The sequence below is a fragment of the Tachypleus tridentatus genome, chromosome 8 (genome assembly GCF_004210375.1).
Source record: "Tachypleus tridentatus isolate NWPU-2018 chromosome 8, ASM421037v1, whole genome shotgun sequence".
Classification (NCBI taxonomy): Eukaryota; Metazoa; Arthropoda; class Merostomata; order Xiphosura; family Limulidae; genus Tachypleus; species Tachypleus tridentatus.
The window spans coordinates 42,871,746-42,892,177 of NC_134832.1; the positions used below are offsets into that span (position 1 = coordinate 42,871,746).

The 20,432-nt window shown below is 32.4% G+C and overlaps 1 protein-coding gene across 7 annotated transcripts in view; it reads right to left on the bottom strand.

Annotated features, from left to right (window-relative positions):
• Nucleotides 1-20,432, bottom strand: part of LOC143222282 (scm-like with four MBT domains protein 2) — an 82,524-nt gene that overhangs the window by 43,117 nt on the left and 18,975 nt on the right. For 4 of the 7 annotated variants that reach the window (XM_076448590.1, XM_076448589.1, XM_076448587.1 and 1 more), the window contains exons 3-5: nucleotides 5,334-6,961; nucleotides 3,266-3,379; nucleotides 1,814-1,905 (exon numbers count right to left, since the gene is read on the bottom strand). In XM_076448590.1, coding sequence (XP_076304705.1) covers nucleotides 1,814-1,905; nucleotides 3,266-3,379; nucleotides 5,334-6,861 — 1,734 coding nt within the window. In that variant the 5' untranslated portion in view covers nucleotides 6,862-6,961. The remainder of the gene's footprint in view (nucleotides 1-1,813; nucleotides 1,906-3,265; nucleotides 3,380-5,333; nucleotides 6,962-20,432) is intronic. The other 3 variants (XM_076448591.1, XM_076448592.1, XM_076448593.1) reach the window with 1 other exon arrangement.

Sequence of the window (20,432 nt, forward strand, 5' to 3'; positions counted from 1 at the left end):
TGTTCAACCATTGTGGACAAATAATAAAAAATGTGAAAGGCAGGTGGGGACATTTGGGATGAGGAAAAAGCATCTGAGACTTTGGTCCTAGTCATCCACAACACAGGACAATATGCAATTCAGACTAAGAAAATTATTCATTTTGAACTTAGGAAATACCTCAGTTCAAGTGAGGTAGATCTATGACAGAGCTTCAATCTTCCTTGTTCATGGGAATTACAAAAAAACTGAAGTGAAACTCCAGAGTGAGTGATTGAAGAAATTATTCAATGTCATTTTAATCAGATGGGTAAGTGTGAAAAGATAAAAAAAAAACTCCAAAAAAGGCACCTGAATAGCCCAGTTGTCTGTGACAATGGGAGTCTACATATATACATAGTGAGAAAGCTGAGATCCACTGGACAAGAGCTGAGGGACAACTGCAGAAATGAGTCACCTTATAGACCCATAATATCTAGACCTCAATGATGGAGAGAATGGGATAATGAAAAGAATATTAGGAACAGGAGATGGCCAACCTTTTAAGGCTGTAGAGAATGAGAAATTTGATAGGATTCCCAATCCCAAAATGCAAGAAACCTAAGTAAGCAAATCAAGGTTCTACCTGAAATGTTCATAATTTGGTGTTGTAATTAATAAAATTAAGAAAAGAAAGGCTATGCTACAAATGGTGAAGATCAAAATAATAAGTATAAATATTTTAGTAATTCCTAAAAAAAATGTTTCTGAACAAAGCAATACTGAGGAAAGATTGTACCTTCATTGAAATGCTAGTGCTTATTGTAAGTACTGAGCACCGAAGATGTGTTACCCTCATATTGCCTTCCAATGATGACTTCATCATATGTTGGTACAATACATGAAGTGGTAAGAACTTTGTTCAAGGCTTGTGGAGAGTGCAAAAACATTTATGGTAATGGCAAGATGTAATAGCCCTTTGTTGTGCAGAGTGATGAATAAACATCTCTGAATAACAAACTTATAAAGCTAGTTCTTGTACATTAAACCACTCCTTCCAATAAGTTGAAATGCTTTAAGCTTGTTTAGTTCCTTAATAAAGTATTTTTAATGTTACAGACGATGTTGCCTGTATCAAATTTTTTTGTCTAATGAAAAAGTATTACACCACAAAGTATTTCTTCTGAAAGCCAGACATTAATTTAGCTACAATTATTGAAACTACTGCAATAAATAAATGAGGTATAAATCACGGTCCCTAATGTTTATTTATATGTGTATAAGACATTCTTTTTGTACAGTTTATAACCCTAAAAACATTTTACTATTAAGTTGGAAATAATTAACAAAAGAGAAAATCACTAACCCAGCAATAAAATAAACAAGTCTCAAATCACGACACAAAAATGTTGACTCCTTCTTTCTATAATGAATGTAAATAAAATGACTTAAAGACACAAAGTAATAGCATTCACATATCACGATTATTTTCTATTTTAAATCAACATACATCCCCTCCCAAAAAAAGGCAGCCAAAAATAGTATAAGAAACAACAATAACCTTTTAGGTATATAAGCACTTCTAACCCCTGGCAACTTATTGGTAAATTATGATAACATATATGTATATATATATGATCTTGTCACAGGAGAGAAAATCACTAACCCAGAAGTAAAATGAACAAGTCTCAAATCACTAGACAAAAATGATGACTCCTCCTTTTTCTACCTTTAAGTAAAGAATGTGCTTATTTAAATGAATCAAGGTTGTAAAATGAAACTACCATCATATCCACCTTTGTTCAAGTAATTTTTGAAATATATTACTGCTTTACTATAGAATGAGTAAACTTACATGAATAAATGCTGTAGGAGGAACAGCATCACATCCAGTTTCATCTAGATAATCTTCCCAAACAAACTCTGCCTCAGCTGTGTCACTTCCATCTATAATAATGAACATAATCACATTTAACAACAATAAAAATTATTTTGCATTATATAAAATAGTTCATCCATTAACAATTATATTATACTGATACAACAACATTAGATTATCAGCCCTTCAGCTTTCTCTATGCACAGTAGACCCCATGAGTACCTTGTGTAATATCAAAGATTTATTGTTTCCTCAGCATCAGTTGTCTTCAAAAAATTTTTTATTTAGTGTGAAATTTTTGCACTTGTTATTTTCAACTTCTAATCCTTCACTTAAATTATAGTCTTTCTTTATTTTTATCTTCTTGATTCTGAGAAAGATGAACAATATTTTAAATTTCACTCAGAACTTCAGGTTCAAATTATTATTATTTATAATTTTTCTATTAATCAAATTATGAAATTGCAGGACATCTGTTGACTATGAATTCATGAAACCATGTTTCTTAAACCCTCAGAAGTTCTGATACTCCACAAAATTATCTTTCACTGTTTGAACAATGACCAGAGACAATCTGATGGTTGATGGTATTACCTCCACAAGTAGATAGTTCCATCCTTCATTGTACAACAAGTGAATGGTTCCATTCTCTAGGCTAGTATTTCTGAACTCTTGCTTTTGTTTTGTCAGCTGAGCCTGACTTGTCTTTTGATGATTTTGTCTTTCTGTTTCTATCATCTGTTTTTGCTTTTGGTTTTTTTATTTGTGATAAGGCACAAGTAACCCCTATCTTTGTCCTTTGTTTTAAATGGTAGGTCACATTTTTTTTTCTTGTACTTCAGTGCTATTTTGATGTATCTTGAGATATTTTGCTGTGAGATTCACTTATAACTGAGTACAAGAAATAGCTATCACTTCTGTTGTTGTTGATGAGATGCAAGTAGTATTTCTGAATTAACTACATTTATACTCAATTTTTAGTTTTGATTTATGAATATGTAGTCTGTTTTGATTGGAAAGATATGATAATAATTAGAAAACAGGGGGAAAAAGCCTGAAAATTGTAATATGACTGAGCAATATTAATCAATATCAATGTACTTCATAACATATACTATGAAGCACAAGTATCTTGTTAATATGAGTATATACATACAATTTGTAATCAACAACTGAAATTCTCTGATTTATAAACACTATTCAAGAATACCAAAATTTCATACATTAACTTCCTTAAATGAAAACAGCAGTGTTAGAGGCAGGCCTAGTTTACTACTGAGCTCTTATAGATCTATAACAATGGCATCATCTTTGAAATTCAATGTTAACACTACAAAACTTTATGTCTTCTTTCATTTATAAGATACATAAATACATTTATTTTAAAAGACATGTAGAGCATATAGATGAATAAACAAAATATTTTACCTTCCTCATTACCAGTAGTTTCTGTCTGCTTCACTTCAAGATCTGTGTTATGAAAGTGAGAATCAACTGATGTTTGGCTATCTTGATGTGTCTCTTCAAGAATAGTTGATTTTTCTACATGATTTGAAAACTACACCAGTGAGAAATACATCAAGGCTACAAAACTAGTCATTAGTAGTTTATGCAGCTCTAAGATGGGATTTTCTTTTTACATGAAACTTCAATCAAACATTTGTTTCTCTTCAAATAAAGAAACACAAAACACTATTTAAGTACTAAATCTAATAAATAAGAAGACTGGAGGTTAAGGGTAGCACAAGTATATTGAATGAACAGCCACTACTATAAGAAAGTCAGCAAGTAAAGAGTAAATGAGGAATGAATAATGTGCGTGGGAGATCACGAAATTAAAAATTTAGAACTGGACCCTTGCAACTTGTGATACTGTAGCTGTTACTTATTAACTAATCAGACAACAGAAAAAAAAAATCTATACTTTGACTAAAAAAACTGATCAGTTGGTTACTTACATGTATGTCAGACACTGATACTGTCAATCAGACCATATGTTTAGATGATGTGATTGAGAAAAAAGTTTATTCATATATGACATACTAAAGAATAAACCACAAAGATAAACTGTTGAGATCACCTAAAAAATGACACTCAATTGGAATGATGAACTAAACTGTTTATGAGAAGAACCAAAAAAAAGAAAGAAAAATGTTCATTTAAAAATAAAAGTTCAATGTTCTTGTAGTGTCAAAAATGTCAATCAGAATTTAGGGTAAAAGAAAATTGAACAAACTGTATGGAAATAATCAAAACTGAGATGAATTTTTAGTGAGATATATGATTTAAGATTTATCTCACAAGTTTCTGTATTCCAGTTGCTATGCCATTCACAATTGAAAAATATAGCTTTGAGGAAATCAAATAAGAAACAATTTCACAAACTTAAATTTAATGAGTACAATGTTTGTCTAACTAACAATGTAATGGTAATGGTAAATGTAATGGCAAAATTTTTAAAAACATGTTATTTTTCAAAGTCTATGTGAAAATAATTAGACAGTTTCACTTGTATAATTAAAATATTTTATTTTGTGTGTGTGGTTATTAACCTTCTATTCTAAATCCTTCAACATATGCCTTAGTAATGCCAAGGGCTAAAGGGAATGGTATATGAACAATTTTTAAATTCAACTTGAAAGAACAAAAAAAAGCAAGACACTGAACATCAGCAAAGTACTTAAACAATGCTAGAACTAAATATTCAAAAATAAATGTAGTCTCTCTCAACTAGTTGCACCCATTTTGACAGAAACATGTTACTTTAGAACATCCATCAGCAATAAGTATAGCACAAGTGTTGAATGTTTGTAGTATCATAAATAAATACACACATACATACAGTATACAGGTTTACAGATACAGCCATTACTAATAATATCCCTTCTAAAAATCAGATATGACATCTCAACTGAAGTAAGAGCCATTAGAATTGTATTTAAACTTCATTTTCAGTTCAAAATATCTTGCAAGATCAGAGGAGACAATTATTTTTTCAAATGAAGTTAAACAATTCTGCTTTTACTTCTGCATCAAAAGATTATACACAAGCATGAAAATACATATTTTAAATATTCACCCAGTGCACTAAAACCCCGAAAACTTCAATTAGTAATTATTCCTCACAAATATAAGATGAACATAAATAAAGTGTCTTAAAAGACACAAAGTAATGACTCTTAACTATCATGATTATCTTTTCCTTTTCCATCAACATATATCTCGAAAAAAAAATAGCAGACAAAAACAATTAGAAAGGAAATTGTTTAGGCGTATAACTACTTACAAACTTTGGCAACATATTGGTAAATTATGATAACACATACATATAAATGGATTCTGGTCTTCTATGCTTTTTAGCATCTGCATTCACTTTCAAGGTTTTTGGCTCACACTTTTTGTGAGATGTTTTTATGCAACTTAATTCTGTAACAAAGAATTTAATTATCCTTAGATGTAGTGCATGTGAGATGGGAATCTACAATATCCTTCTTACCCTCTTGGTTAGACCATAAATTAGGTAGTTCTTCTGAGGCTGGAATATGGAAAGACGTTAATGACAAGGCATCAAGAATGGGAGGAGACTGAGCTGTTTCACCACTGACAATTGTTGGTTCTAATGTTTCCACTTCTAGCACTGGAGGCCCTGGATCTGTATCATCAGTGCAAAAAATCTTGTTTTCATTACCTAAATTTATTTCTAATTTCTCTGTAGATATAAGCTTGTTGCCTTCTTTTATACCATCATCTGCAATATCATATTGCATAATATTTTTACATAATTTTCTAGTTTCATTTTGTTCTTGTTGGTTGTAATTATTTGAGCTTCCACAATAACTGGTCACTTCTATAAGATTTTGTTCCTGTTGATTATCATTATGACTATTATGAAAATTTATCATACTATGAACAATATGTTCCTGATTTAGATCACTGCTGTCTCCATTCTGACTAATTATAGTACTTTGGACATACTGAAACTGCTGGCTTTTATTACTGTTTTTACCTTGAAGAATCTTTTTATTGTCCTCATAGTGACTGATTAGATCATCATCAGAGTGTTGCATATTCTGGTTCTCGTTCTTATTATGATCTTTATTATAAGTCGCAACTGAATTGTCATTTTTAGGCAGAATTTCTTCACAAGTACTTATTACATTATACTGAATTTGTTTTATCTCATAATTTCTACTATTACCTTGAAACTGTTCAATCACACTGTGAGTATCTTGTTGTGGACGACTGCCCTTATTGCCCTCACAATAACTCATTACATTATTTTGGATGTCTGTTGTTGACTGACAACTCTTAAGGTCTTCGCAATGACTGGTTAGGTTATCTTCAACATTCTTTCTTGAGTGACTGTTCTTAATGTCTTCACAATGGCTATTTATATTTTCTAGAATATTTTGTACTGGCTGATTATTTTCAGTATTTTGTGAGTGCTGGGTTTGATTATCCTCATCACACTTAATGGCTAAGTTACCTTGGATTGGTTTACATGAATGGCTTTCAAGAGTTGTTTTATAATTTTTGGTATCATCTAGCATGTCTTGGCCCTTTTGATGGTCTTTTCTGTCAAAATGATGACTGCTAGCACAATCTTGTAAGACTTCTTCTAAATTCTCACTACTGCACCTAAAAGGGCCAGCAATATCTTGCTGAATGCATTTTTCCTCTCTTTTGTAGTCAGTAGTTGTGTATTTTGGGATGTTTTGTCCAGTTTGTACTTTATCATAACTTGTTACATCAAGTCTATGATGGCTGTTGTCTTTACGATAAATAGTTACCTCCTTAAAACATGGGTCATGTTGAATTTCATTTATATCACCAATATACCTCGTTACATTTTGAATATCATCCTTATGTTTGTTATCAACACTGTCCACCAGTTGATTGGTTAAAATTCTTAGGATTGTTGGTTCTTGATTTCCACAACTATGATTAACATTGCTGATTTGAACCTGCTGAAATTCTTGTCTGCTATTATCATCTTTACAGTTGTTTGTATCTTCTTGCATCATTTTGTTTTATTGTTTACTCTTGTTTACCATATAATGGGTAGGTAAATCTTCCTTTAGTAGCTCTGAATCCCCTTGATAACTCACAATGTGATCTTAAAAACTGTAAAATTATAAAAAAAGAAAAAAAATTATTATTTATTCTAGAAACCAAGTGAAGAAATTGTATCAGAAAGAAAATATAATGTAAGAATATATTGAAGGTTACTAATATATTCATCATTCTTTTATTAATACTATCTCCATCTTCAGGTTTATAGGAAAAAACAGGCAAAGACTGTAATGTTATTGAAAGTTAATAGTATATGTTATTTCAAAAACAATATTTTGAAGGTAAGGTAATGAAAACAATTTAAAAGTTATATATAATACTTACACAACAAAAAATTATTAAAAAGGGATCCATTCTCTATTAATATATATTTTTTCTTTAATATATAGTTTAACCCACTGAAAACTGGCAAACTTTGTCAAATGAAACTGTTTGAACATATGTACATGAAAAAAACTGGCTGGAAGTACTGAAAATATAACAGTATATTCTAAGGGTGCATTCTTTCAAATAACTTTTTTGATTTTGCTAATCCTTATATTAATAAATATTTGTCTGTTAAACAAAATGCAAATTTTGTTTAGCTTTTCAAAACCTTAGAAAGCCTTATTCAGAAGAAAAGGATTTTGAGCATATAATTTTAATACATTTCTTAATACAAACCAATAACCTATATACATTACACACAGAATGAACCACTCCTTGACAAAGATAAAAAATTCAAGTTCATTGAGAATTTATAATGTTTAATAACCATCACACTAAAAACTTTTAAAACATACTGAAAGTGTAGTTTGTACAACTACACACTCCAAGACTTGTGAAATTTTCATCAGTGTTTCTCATCTGATAATTATGGGGAATTAGAGAACGATTAGGAATCCTGGTTTTAGTTTTATGATAAATAAATTAAGTAATTAATAAAGGCTAGTGAAAAAATCATGATATAGCCATTTAAAATATTTTAATCTTTAATCTGGAATGCAGTTGAAGTACTAGAAAATCTAAGTCTCTTTGTAAGTAGTAAAATCAAAACACTTGATTCAATTATTAGGACTTATCCATTTCATAATACGTTTCAATAAGTTTCATCTCTTGATAAAACCTGCTATGTTCTAAAATGAGAAAATAAACCTAGAAGATGTTTAAGAGAGGCAGCCACAGCCATAACCTTTCTTATGTTGACTTAATAAATTTTGATGTCTTAGTGAAGAGCCATCATTACAATATTTTTATGTTGTGTATCTCCCAGTCAGACCTTTAAGCTAGTGGCAATCTCCTGAAGCATATAATTTACTTAAAAACTTAAGAGTGATATATATTAATCAAAAGTAAATTAAAAATAATTCAAAGGTGAGCAAACACTGGGTGATGACTATTGGAATATGTTGGTAATTCAATGAGACTGCTCTCCAATTTTGGGAAATGGAGTTTATTCTCCCTTTAATGTTTTCAAAGATTCTTGCATACTCTCACAAAGGTCTCCAGATGTTCCAAGTATAAGTACACTATATGCTGAGAGTCAGTGTTTCAGTATAATGAGAATCTGTAAAGTTTTTATTCTGAAATGTCTAGAAAACAATTCTATTGCATATTTTAAGTTTCACCCCAAAAAAAAACAACATTTGTTCCCAAAATATCTAAAAAATTATTCACAACCACAGAAAATGTTTCATATCATATATTGGGTTGAGGAATAATTCGTGAGCGTTTTTAAAGTTAAAAAAATATATTCATAAATGCAACGCTTTCGCAAAATATTTCATGTCATTTGGTATATAATTTTTTGCTCTAATAGATAGTGTGTTTGATTTTCATATGTCTTTAATTTTTGCTTTCATTTTCAGCTCATTAAATGGAATGTCAAGTGGACAAAATCGAGCGTTTTCGACACCATCTGCTTTTCGCATTTAATTTCTTGCAATTTCGTTTACAACAATGCATACTATATACCTAGGTATTACATGAAATAAAGTATCATAATAAATGTTTTGGGTGTAATGTGTTCATGCATTGAAGTATTGTATAGTCTTGCATGTAATGCTTGAATGAAATTATTTAAAAATGCTCACGAATTATTCCTCAACCTAATACTAACAGACTGGAAATTATAATAATCTTACAGGGAGTAAGCTGAGAATGTTCTTAGTCTTATATTTGTAGTTCAATATCAAGTTGTCTAATATTTATGGGAGTAAATTGTTTATTATGTGTAAAAATAAAATTTCTTATATGGTGTATATGTCTGAACACTAAACTCACACTTTAATTATACATTAGCAAAGAAAAAGAAAAGAACCATTTCAAGTTATTCATAAGTGGAAGATATTTATATATATACATGCCATAATTTGTGTAATGTATGTATTTATCTTTGTATCCATAATTTACCAAGTAGACTGTACACTGAACATAAAAAGTTGATACTTTGAACTCCAGTTCACTGTTTCCTTCCATGACCAGTGCTTAACTTGCACTTTCAGTCTACACATGTAAACTTTTTGTCATTTCTGAATGTAAGGGTACATTTTTTTTGTGAACTCAGAAGTCACTATCTAAGTCACATTATAATTATTTTGTTCTTGTTTTTAACAATGGCCACAAATGAGGTATTGAAGTATTCAAATATATATCATACTGAAATATGAAGTTTTTGCTATATATATAAAAATACTTCAAACATTCTATTTAGCAAAATATGAGAGTTAAAAGCAGATTTAAATTCTCAGAATTTTGTCATTTACCATACATTCCATTAATCTCTCAGATTTGGTTTATCAGCAAATATAGTGGAAGACTATAAATTATTTTTCTACAAAATATAAAATAAATGTGAAGCAGATCATAAAATGAGAAACCTGAATTGTAATTGATGTGGAAGACGACACGAGGAAGTGTGATTTGATAAGTTTATTCAGCAGTTGTACAATTTAGAGTTTACAGTGTGTCTACACTCCCAAAAATTACTACTGCACTTTAAATTCTCAAAACATTATATTAATTGCATGAGGAATCTTGGTTTCATAACTAGCATCTTTTTACAAACTTATATTCCAATTATCGTGAAAAAATGTTCTATGTATATAAACCACAGTCAATACATTCAAGAAAGGTAACTAACAGTATTCTTTTATTGTTTGATGAAAGGTTTTTTCCTGGTTACAACCAATGTTTTTCAGTTTGCATAACACTGTAAAATTAGAGTTAGCAAATCTTATAAACAGACATGCAGTTAAGGATGTCATTCATAATATAATTACTAATCATGTAATACAATTTTTAAAGCTATTGTAAATGTTACTTCCAGATGAGCACTGGGTAAATAAAATTATGAAACACAGATTATACAATTTAACTTCTAAATTCCTTAACTCATTAAGCAAGTTCAACAAGAGTTTGAAATTGAATAACATGTGTCAAAAAATAATAAACTTCTAAAACAAAAACTAGACTTGTTAACTGTTAACTTTTGGTTTCCTTATTCATCACAACTACAGTTCTGTTGAAAACATTTCACTAATGTTTTGTTTATATTAACTTTTATGAGTTCAAAATTTTTATGATGGTATAATTGAAGACTAAAACAATAAAATTATCAGTTCATTCTTTTTGTCAAGATACAGCATATTTTATCCATAAAAGGCTTGTGCATGTAAACTGTTAATTAATGAAATACTATAAACAATCAATGAAAGTAACAAAGTATACATCTAAATGATCAACTAAGTATCCATTAGGTAAACAAATAATAATAAAAACTCACAGCACAGTAATTTCGCATGTACATATTTTGATTTGAAATAATATTTGAGTTACTATAGTAATACACACTAAAAAAAAGGAAGACAGAATGTAGGCCAGTTATCAGAGAGTTAAGATGTCAGAATAAAACAGAACTCCAAAAAAGTGAATAATATATACATATACAATATATGATTATTTGAATCATTTTAACATACATTTAACACCGAAAAGTCTCAAGTAGTAATTCACACAAGAAAATTTTTTAAAAACTTAACTGTTACATTTTCTTTTAAAATATAAAATATTCTACAAAATGAAAAGGTACCGTACTTACTAATACAGCATAGCTATAAATACATACATTAAAACTACTCACAATAAAACAAACTTGAAAAATAATACAATTCTCTTCACATGCTCACAGCAGCTGATGTGAAAATTATATCACATGAACACCAAATAAATTAAAACAATGGTTCACAGTAATTATGAAATGAAATTCTCCATACCATAATTGTGATCAAAACAATAATAATAAATTAGATAGGATAGTGATTACACAATTGTGGAAACAAGAACTTTTATAAAGTGACTGGCAATCTTGGGAAGATAATAGTGCAATGGTCAATAAGTGATTTGTTAATAACCTACAATAGAGTAATAAGTTGAAGATTTGAAAAAATGTTTTCAATCCAATTTTGTGCCAATTTGATATTAAAAGTAAACCCAAAGAATGTACTTTTTATATAATACTAGCCAAAAAATGAAAAACCTTAACTATATATTAATAACTAACACCAGCATAATCTCCTAAGATCCAAGAGATGAGCTAGTAACTGTATGTTAGTCAAGATTTGAGGTGAAAGTTATTATACCAACTGTATATCATTTAAGATCTTCTAAATTATAGGATGTAGAATAGTTATTGTGTTGTTGAAAATCTACTAAAGATTACGATGTAGAGTAGTTCCTGTGTTGGTTAAGATCTTCTATGGATTAAGATGTACAGTAAATAAATATTAAGATGTACAGTAACTAAAGTGTGTTGATTAAGATCTACTAAAGATTAAGATGTACAGTAACTAAAATGTGCTGGTTACAATCTACTGTAGATTAAGATGTACAGTAACTACAGTGTGTTGGGTAAGATCTACTAAATATTAAGATGTACAGTAACTAAAGTGTGTTGGTTAGGATCTACTGTAGATTAAGATGTACAGTAACTAAAGTGTGTTGATTAAGATCTACTGTAGATTAAGATGTACAGTGACTAAAGTGTGTTGGTTAGGATCTACTAAAGATTAAGATGTGCAGTAACTAAAGTGTGTTGGTTAGGATCTACTGTAGATTAAGATGTACAGTAACTAAAGTGTGTTGGTTAGGATCAATTGTAGATTAAGACGTACAGTAACTAAAATGTGTTGGTTAAGATCTACTACAGATTAAGATGTACAGTAACTAAATATTAGGATGTACAGCAACTAAAATATGCTGGTTAGGATCTACTGTAGATTAAGACGTACAGTGACTAAAGTGTGTTGGTTAGGATCTACTAAAGATTAAGATGTGCAGTAACTCAGGTGTGGTGGTCGAGATCTACTAAACATTAAGATGTGCAGTAACTCAGGTGTGGTGGTTGAGATCTACTAAACATTAAGATGTACAGTAACTGCAGTGTGTTGGGTAAGATCTACTAAATATTAAGATGTACAGTAACTAAAGTGTATTGGTTAAGATCTACTAAAGATTAAGATGTATCGTAACTAAAGTGTTTTTGTTAGGTTCTACTGTAGATTAAGATATACAGTAACTAAATATTAAGATGTACAGTGACTAAAGTGTGTTGATTAAGATCTACTAAAGATTAAGATGTACAGTAACTAAAGTGTGTTGGTTAGGATCTACTGTAGATTAAGATGTACAGTACCTAAAGTGTGTTGGTTGAGATGTACAGTAACTGTTCGAAGTTTTTTAATGTCCCAAAATATTATTTGTAGTAATCCAAGTCTGTTTTCTTTGTTAAAAAATGTGAGTTGTGGAGTAGTTGCTGTATGTTGGTTGAAATCTGTAAAAGCTACTATATGATGTGTCATTTGTACTGTCTTCTTCACAATACTTTCTATGCACTATATATTGTCACGAACTAGCAAGGTATGAGATGATTGCTTGATGCTGTACATGTAAGATTACTTGATGTGATTTTGTTTTTGATACTATAGTTAATGTCTTACACCTAAAATTATAAGTAGGTTGTTACCTATCATATAGAATCTCTAAAGTATAAAGACAGTGACCTACATAGTGTATAGAATACCTAACATAATATAAAAGTTAACATTGCAACCTACTTTTTTTATAGTATATAAGTTTTATAAGAAAGTTTATTTGAAACAAACAGAATTATTTTCTTAATTACGGGAATTATTCCAAACACAAAATTACTACAAAGTAAATGCTCATCTAGACATAACATACAATCATGCTGCAAAATTCTGAATTTATTCTGTGTTCCAACCACTTTACAAAGTGAAAGACATTTATAAACTGAAAAACCTTACATAAACTTGCAGCATTCCTTCAAAGCATAACATAATACATGCCATATAGACAGACAAAACTGTTAAAATATTTTACCACTTACAAGTAAGGTTTCTTTCAATTAGCTTTTTGCTCACTTGTCATCGTGATGCTCCACTTCCTTTCATATGTCAAGTGAGTGAGCATATGTAGCTGTAAATGAGCTTACAATAATCTCGGGTTGTTAAAAAGCACTGGAGATTGCCTATTGTGGTACAGTCTTGATTATTAATTTAACTACGTTTACCGTAATTCAAAATCTGTCTTGTTTAGTAAAGCATCTATAGATATATATATTTCCATTTCTAATTTTGGTGGAAGCATCTTCCTAGCAGGTTAAAAAGTATTTGCCTTTATTTTATTCTCAACCAATCAAACTTTTTGAAAATGGAAACCCTCACCAATACTGAACACTGCACTGTTTCAGCTACGAATATTTCTTATGCTAAGTATGTTACTCATCCTATTCTTGATAGTTCAGAATTTTAATTCTAAAGATTCACAATATAAAATCATCATCATAGAAACTTTATTTACTAATCAGTCCCATGTAAAACATTATTACTAAACTTCCAGAGCATACACTATTATTTCCATTGGTATCTAACGTTCTGGAGTATACACTACTATTTCCATATTACTATCTAACATTCCAGAGTTTATATATGTTTATATGAAGAATGTAAAAAAATTAATATTTTGCCATTTAATTACATAAAAAACTTTTCATTAATTTTCTGTCATACCTGAACAAAAAAAAAACCTCTCTATATTAACCAGATAAACATAGTTCAAAAACAAACTTCCATTACTAATGTTAGTTTTGCCCTCATTGTACAAACAAAAATTAGTAATGGAAGTTATTGTACAAACAAAAATGTTTACTAACCTATAAAGCAACCTCTTGTACATAACTTATTGTATTTGTAACTTAAACCTTGTGAAAAAATAATGAAAGTTAAACAGTGAATGACTGTGTATGTTAGCAAACTCTTGATTATTAAACTTTCTAAGAAAACTGGAAAGAGTGTAATTTTTTCTTTACATCAGACTGTAGGGTTATGTATAAAAAAATGGCTTCAGCCACACACGTGACAAAGAGCTCACTCTGAAATGATATAAAAGCTGGTCTCAAATGAGGTTTAATTTTAAAAAATGGCAGATTTATAAATAAATCACCCTCTCAAGTTGAAGTCCACTTATTTTAACAAAGTGTAAATAAGATGATACCAAGTGATCATAAAATACTTTATTTATCCAACACAACTCAGAATGAGACTTAAAACTAGGCTTCCCAATATAAACAAAAGGAGAAAGACCTTGCAGAAAAAATATATATATTGAAAATAAAATATATCCTGAATGATCTTTACTTTTCATATAAATTATTAAATGTAACTTTTACACAGAAAGCACAAAATGAAGATGAATGTCTACAAGGTCATGATGAAATGGTATAAACATTCCAGCAATCTGTATCTACTTAACATAACAGTAGTTAGTCTATGTGTTAAACTCAAATGCACACTTGATAGAGGCTCAAAACATGCTCTAAGTATACAGGAATGGTATTTAAAAATTAAGATTTTCTTAAATTGAAAATGTATTTCCAATAACACATGCATCTTTTCACACTTACACTTATTACTAGACTGCAGGGTTTTTTCTTTGCCCATATAAGCATTGGTCAGAATTTTTCTAGCTTGGTCCAATGTTTTATACCCTACTCTATTGTCCTTGACAATATTTATCTCACTACACTCTCCCCCTACATCAATGCATCCTCTACCCTGGTATTGTATATAACTACCTCTTTCAGATAATGTTATCACTTTTTTGACACTGACTCAATCCTAGTCTCTAACACTGGCTCTCATTGGGGAGGAAGGGGAGAAGATTGTGAAAGGTGACAAGTATTGTTGAAAACACATTTTCAGTTTATGAAAATGTTAACTTCCAAAACTTACTTAACCTCTGCTGACACTTATAGCCAGAATCCCACACCGATAAGGTGTAGGAGCTGGGGAGGGCATTACCTATAGAGAAAGTATCTACACAGAACAGGGTGTACCAAGGTAAGAGTGGTGCACAAGTGGGAGAAACCTCACTACATCCAGAAAAGGTATGCTCTTCATGCAGAACCCAATTTCCACATTAATGGTGAAACAGTACATCAGTAATCATCATTATAAGCTAGCTACATCAAAATAGCTAAGTTTTCACAATTAGGAGTTAGTTGGTTAATTTGGCATTTTATGGAGCAAAGCAACTGTGCTATCTGCACCAAACATCTGGTAAAAAGTTAAAGTTATTAAAATTTGTAGAAAGGAATCAAGGTAAAACAAAGTTTCTTTTTGAATTAAAACATAAATAGTGTTACATCCAATTTTTCTACATAGTTTACAGTAGTAAGAGAGAAACTACAATAATACAAGTTGTTTTAATTATCATAACTCATCAGGATGACTCACAGGTAAGTTCAAACATTAGTGTTAGCACCTGACGTTGGCCTTTCCAGTCCTAGATTCAAGTTATTTGATGTCATGGTCGTTTTCAGAAAGTGAAGTAATACAAGTTTTAAAAGACTTTCTGCAGCATAATTTTAATTAGTCAGAATGACTAACGGGCAAGTTCAAACATCAGTGTTAGACACCTGAAGTTGTCTTTCCAGTCTTGGTTTAGAGTTATTTGATATTATGGCCATTTTCTAATTTCATATTGAACTATTTGTACTTTAATTCTGAAAAAGGAACCATTAAAAAAAAGTCTAATTTATAAATTAAAAATTAAATAACATTAAAAAGATTAATGGTCTTTAAAAAACTAAAAACATTTATAAGGTAGACAGTGTCACTATCACCAATAGCACTATCCAATTTTATGGGTAAACCTTGAGACAGAACACATGTAAAATGGTGTCATCGTTGAGAGTCATAATGGCAAAAAGACAGTAATATGTGGCTTATTGTGACCTGAGTGTCACACAGATAACACATTGGTGCATCAGTCTCAGATAAAAGAAAATGATGAGTTAAAAAACTGTGATCAATGTGTAGTCTAGTTAGGATAACTTCCTCTTTCCCATCCTTATGGAAGCAAGACGGCCAAAGTCCAATAGAGGGTTTTATTTGGAAAAGCTTGTTTTTACGTTGCTCACTCCAAGTCGACTGCCAACTGGCATGGAGCTGAGCTTTGAATACAGGACCACAGTCCATGCATGGAATAGGAATAGCAGCGATAGTGCCAGAGCAAACAGATTTAGCTGCAGTGTTGGGGAGCTTGTTCCTGCAAATACCAACATGGTCTGGTGTCCAGAAAACCTGGATAGAAGTATATGTTAAAGAGAAATGGGCCATCTGGTTTTGAATATCAGAGAGAACAGGGTGAAAACAAATGTGAAGAAATTCCAGGGCCAGTAGAGAACTAAGCGAGTCAGTATAAACAGTGCAATTTGAATACTGCTTAGCTTCTATGTGATCCAGGGCAAAAAAAATGGCATACAGTTCATCAGTGAACACAGAAGCTGTAGAGGGGATTCTGTGAGCAACCACCTAATTATAACAAACCATGGCAGAGCCCACATAGTCACTATCCTTCCATTTCCATTTATATGGATGGTTCGAAAGATATTCAGCAAATAAAAAATGGTGCATCCAATCAGGAGTATCTGCTTTTCTCAGATGACTTAAAGTAAAGTCACATTTTGGGATTGTAATAAGCCATGGTGAGATAAGCTGACCAGTGGATAGAGCAATTTTATCCAAAGACAAACCCAATTCATCCAACTGTGCCTGGACATGAAGGCCAAAAAGAACAATAACAGATCCTCTATTCTGAAAAAGCATGGCCCACTGAAGAAGAAAACACAACCCCAAGTGGGATGCTGTGGTAAGAGTTGAAGTTTCAAAGCATAAAGTAAAGACAGTTGGAAATTGCAGAGGTGTAGAGGAGGTTCACTATGTGTACAAGCTCTGGACTGAGGAAGTGGAGAAAACTTTGGTGCAGAGCTGAAGTCCCTGATGATGAATGGGGTCCATCACCTTCAAGGCTGAGGTCCTGGAAGAGACAAAGACCAGTGACCCATAGTCTAGTTTTGATCGAATAAGAGAATGATGTATCTTTTGCATAGAACATCAACCCACTCCCCAAGTGGTGGAAGAAAGGACAGAAGATATTGAGTACTCTTATACATTTGACTTGCAGCAGCTTCATGTGTGGTATAAAGATCAACTTACAGTCAAAGATAAGCCTCAAGAACTTTGTCTCAGGGACAACATGTGGCACAACTTGACCAATACAGAGTTCAGGATTGGGGTGAATACTCTGTTGGTAGCAAAAGTGCATACAAACAGTTTTAGAGAGAGAGAAGTTAAAACTGTTGTTATGGTCTACTTCAGTAAACAATTGTGGGCAGTCTGTAGCTGCCGCTCAATATATCTCATGTTCGACAACTGACATGAGATGTGAAAGTCATTGACATTAAGCCCATTTACAACAGTAATAGGAAGTTGTTCAGTGATTATATTATTCTTTATACTGAGAAGTGTGACACTCAAAACACAACTCTGAGGGACTCCAAGTTCCTCTAGAAAAGAAGGGGAAAGTGTTGACCTCCATGGATCCTGCCCTGGGTCAATTGGGCAGGTCTCTGTCATTGGAAGAGGATTCCAGTGATTGAGGGCATGAATGAATGATTGTTTTGCATCTTTGGATTTGCTGAATTGAATGTTAGGGACAGAGATGAGTGATGAGATTGATTGATCAACTTTCTTAACCGTGGAGGTCAAAAGACTTTTCATATGGTGTGAGAATGCTTCTTTTGAAGGCACAGAGAGATCTGTCTGCACTCCCCTGTAGTACTGGAATGAAGTGCTGCAGCATACATCTGTGATGAAGTGGTGGACAGTAACTTTCAAGCCTCAGGGTAAGTAATGTTTTGAATCATCTTCAAATGATGCACCTCTTTTTCTTCCAACCACTTAGGGCAAGAATGAAAGTAGAGTGGGTGAGAGCCACTGCAATTAATGCAATGAGGGTCTGTTTTACACTTATAGGCATTGTGGTCCTTGCCACTGCAACAAGCACATGTCAAGGAACCATGGCATGATGTCTTTGAGTGACTGAACCACTGACACTAGAAACATCTCAGAGGGTTTGGAATGTATGGCCGTACCTTGTAATTAAGATAGCCTGCCTTGATGGTGGCAGGTGGATATGGTGATGTAAATGTTAAACTGAGGACACTGGTCAGTATCATACTTCCATCTTTGTGAGTGGAGATACACCTCACTGCAGAAACTCCTTGGGTGAAGAAACCAGCAAGAACCTCTGATTCGGGAATATTCTTCAAATCCCTCTCAACAGTAACTCCTCGTGACAAATTCAGAGTAGCATGGGATGTAACCTCAATGGGTATATCCCCAATTGCCTTTCAATGTTAGAGTAGGTTACTGTGTTTAGATGTGGATGTTTCCACCAACATGTCACCACAGCAAAGCTTTCTGACTGACTTTATTTAAGTTTTTATTTGGGGGATCCATAACAAAAAAGAATGTTTTGGTGCCCACTGACCCCACCCATCATGGAGCCCTATGAGGGGATGCACTACAATGCCAAGCAAGGACACTGAAGCAACACCAGGGTTTCATGAGCACTATACCCAAACACCAGCATCAGATGCAATATCCACAACTCCTGTTGAGAACATTCAACACTGGTACTTGGTTGACCCCAGCTCAAGTAGACCAGCTGACTGACCCTAAGGGGGCCACCCCAAGGTGACCATCTACAGGAATTCAAGGCCAAAGTTGTGTGTTATGGGTTGGACCCCTTAACCAGCAGGATCCTCTCTTCCCCTTCATGGGTCACCATGCATGGCAAACACATGGGTGGATGTTTAGATTCAAGAGGAGGTAAACTGAAAGAACAGAGCCTTTCCTGGAAGGTCTCCTAACCACATTCAGGAATCCACACCGAGGGGATTAGGAGTTGAAATTAAGGGTCTTTGTTCCTATATTTTATGTTGGTAGCAAGGGCAACTGGATGTTAGTGTGATATACAAATATACATCTGATTGACTTGTAGCCACAAAGTGATGCATTCTTAACCACCAGAAGCATAATGAGAAAGTAAGCAATACCAAAGTGGACAAACTTTCTCCTTTACTTAAAGAAGCCCAAAATGCAACACCCCAGGCTTGGAATCATGGGATTGTGTATGTCTTACCCAACCAAAAGAACAGAACTCATCCAGTTTTGAACTACGAATATTCATCCTTACTCCTCATCTGAGTAGGCAAGGACCATTCCACTTGCACATTTAATTATGGAGAGGAAGTGGAACACTGTGCTCAACCAAGGACCTAGGATGGGACAGCTTTGTGTTCAGAATTATAAGAAGATAGTGGACCTCTTTCCATAAATAATAAACTAAACTGATGCAGATCAAAAATAAGGCACATATGCATCCCACCCGAATAGTGTAGTGTCAAATCTGAACTGGTATCATGGGTAGACTCCCATAGATGCTGGCACCACTGCTTCCAACATCTGGAAAAAAAAAACTTCAAGAGACTCAGGTAAGAGGCCCCATAAATTCACTTTCTTTTCAAAGAGTGGAGGAACACACTCTAACATTCTGAAGGAAAAGATTCTGTCCATTACCTCAGTGACTGGAAATTGGATGTAGGGTAAGGACCTTCTAGCTTCACTAATAGAACCTTGAGAATAATGTGCACTGGAGAATCCTGAAGAATAGTGCAATAGATGAACCAAGTTCCCTAAATTTTTAAAAGGAAATCAACTCTCATTTATTCAATCTGATGATTGGCAGGGATAGTAGAATCCCCTTTAGTTTTACTTATGACAGCCCACGATAATATGATAATACCATCTAGTAAGCACCTAGAAGGTCTTATGGAGCACTTCATTTCTACAAAGCCTGTTGAAACCACTAGTAAGTACAGTCAAATTGACTGCTAGTGTAGAATTGGATTGATAAAAGCACACCTGTCTTGACAACACTTCCCACAAAGTAGTATCTGATGAAAACCAAATGTAAAGAACCCTGGAAAACAAAGTGAAAAACGTGATGACAAAAGTATCCTCTCCTCTTTATAATCTAGAAGGTGTCATTAAAATGCTTATGAAGGGGTAGTGGAAAATCTCCACAAGAGAGTTGCCAGATCATGTAAAGAAAAGTA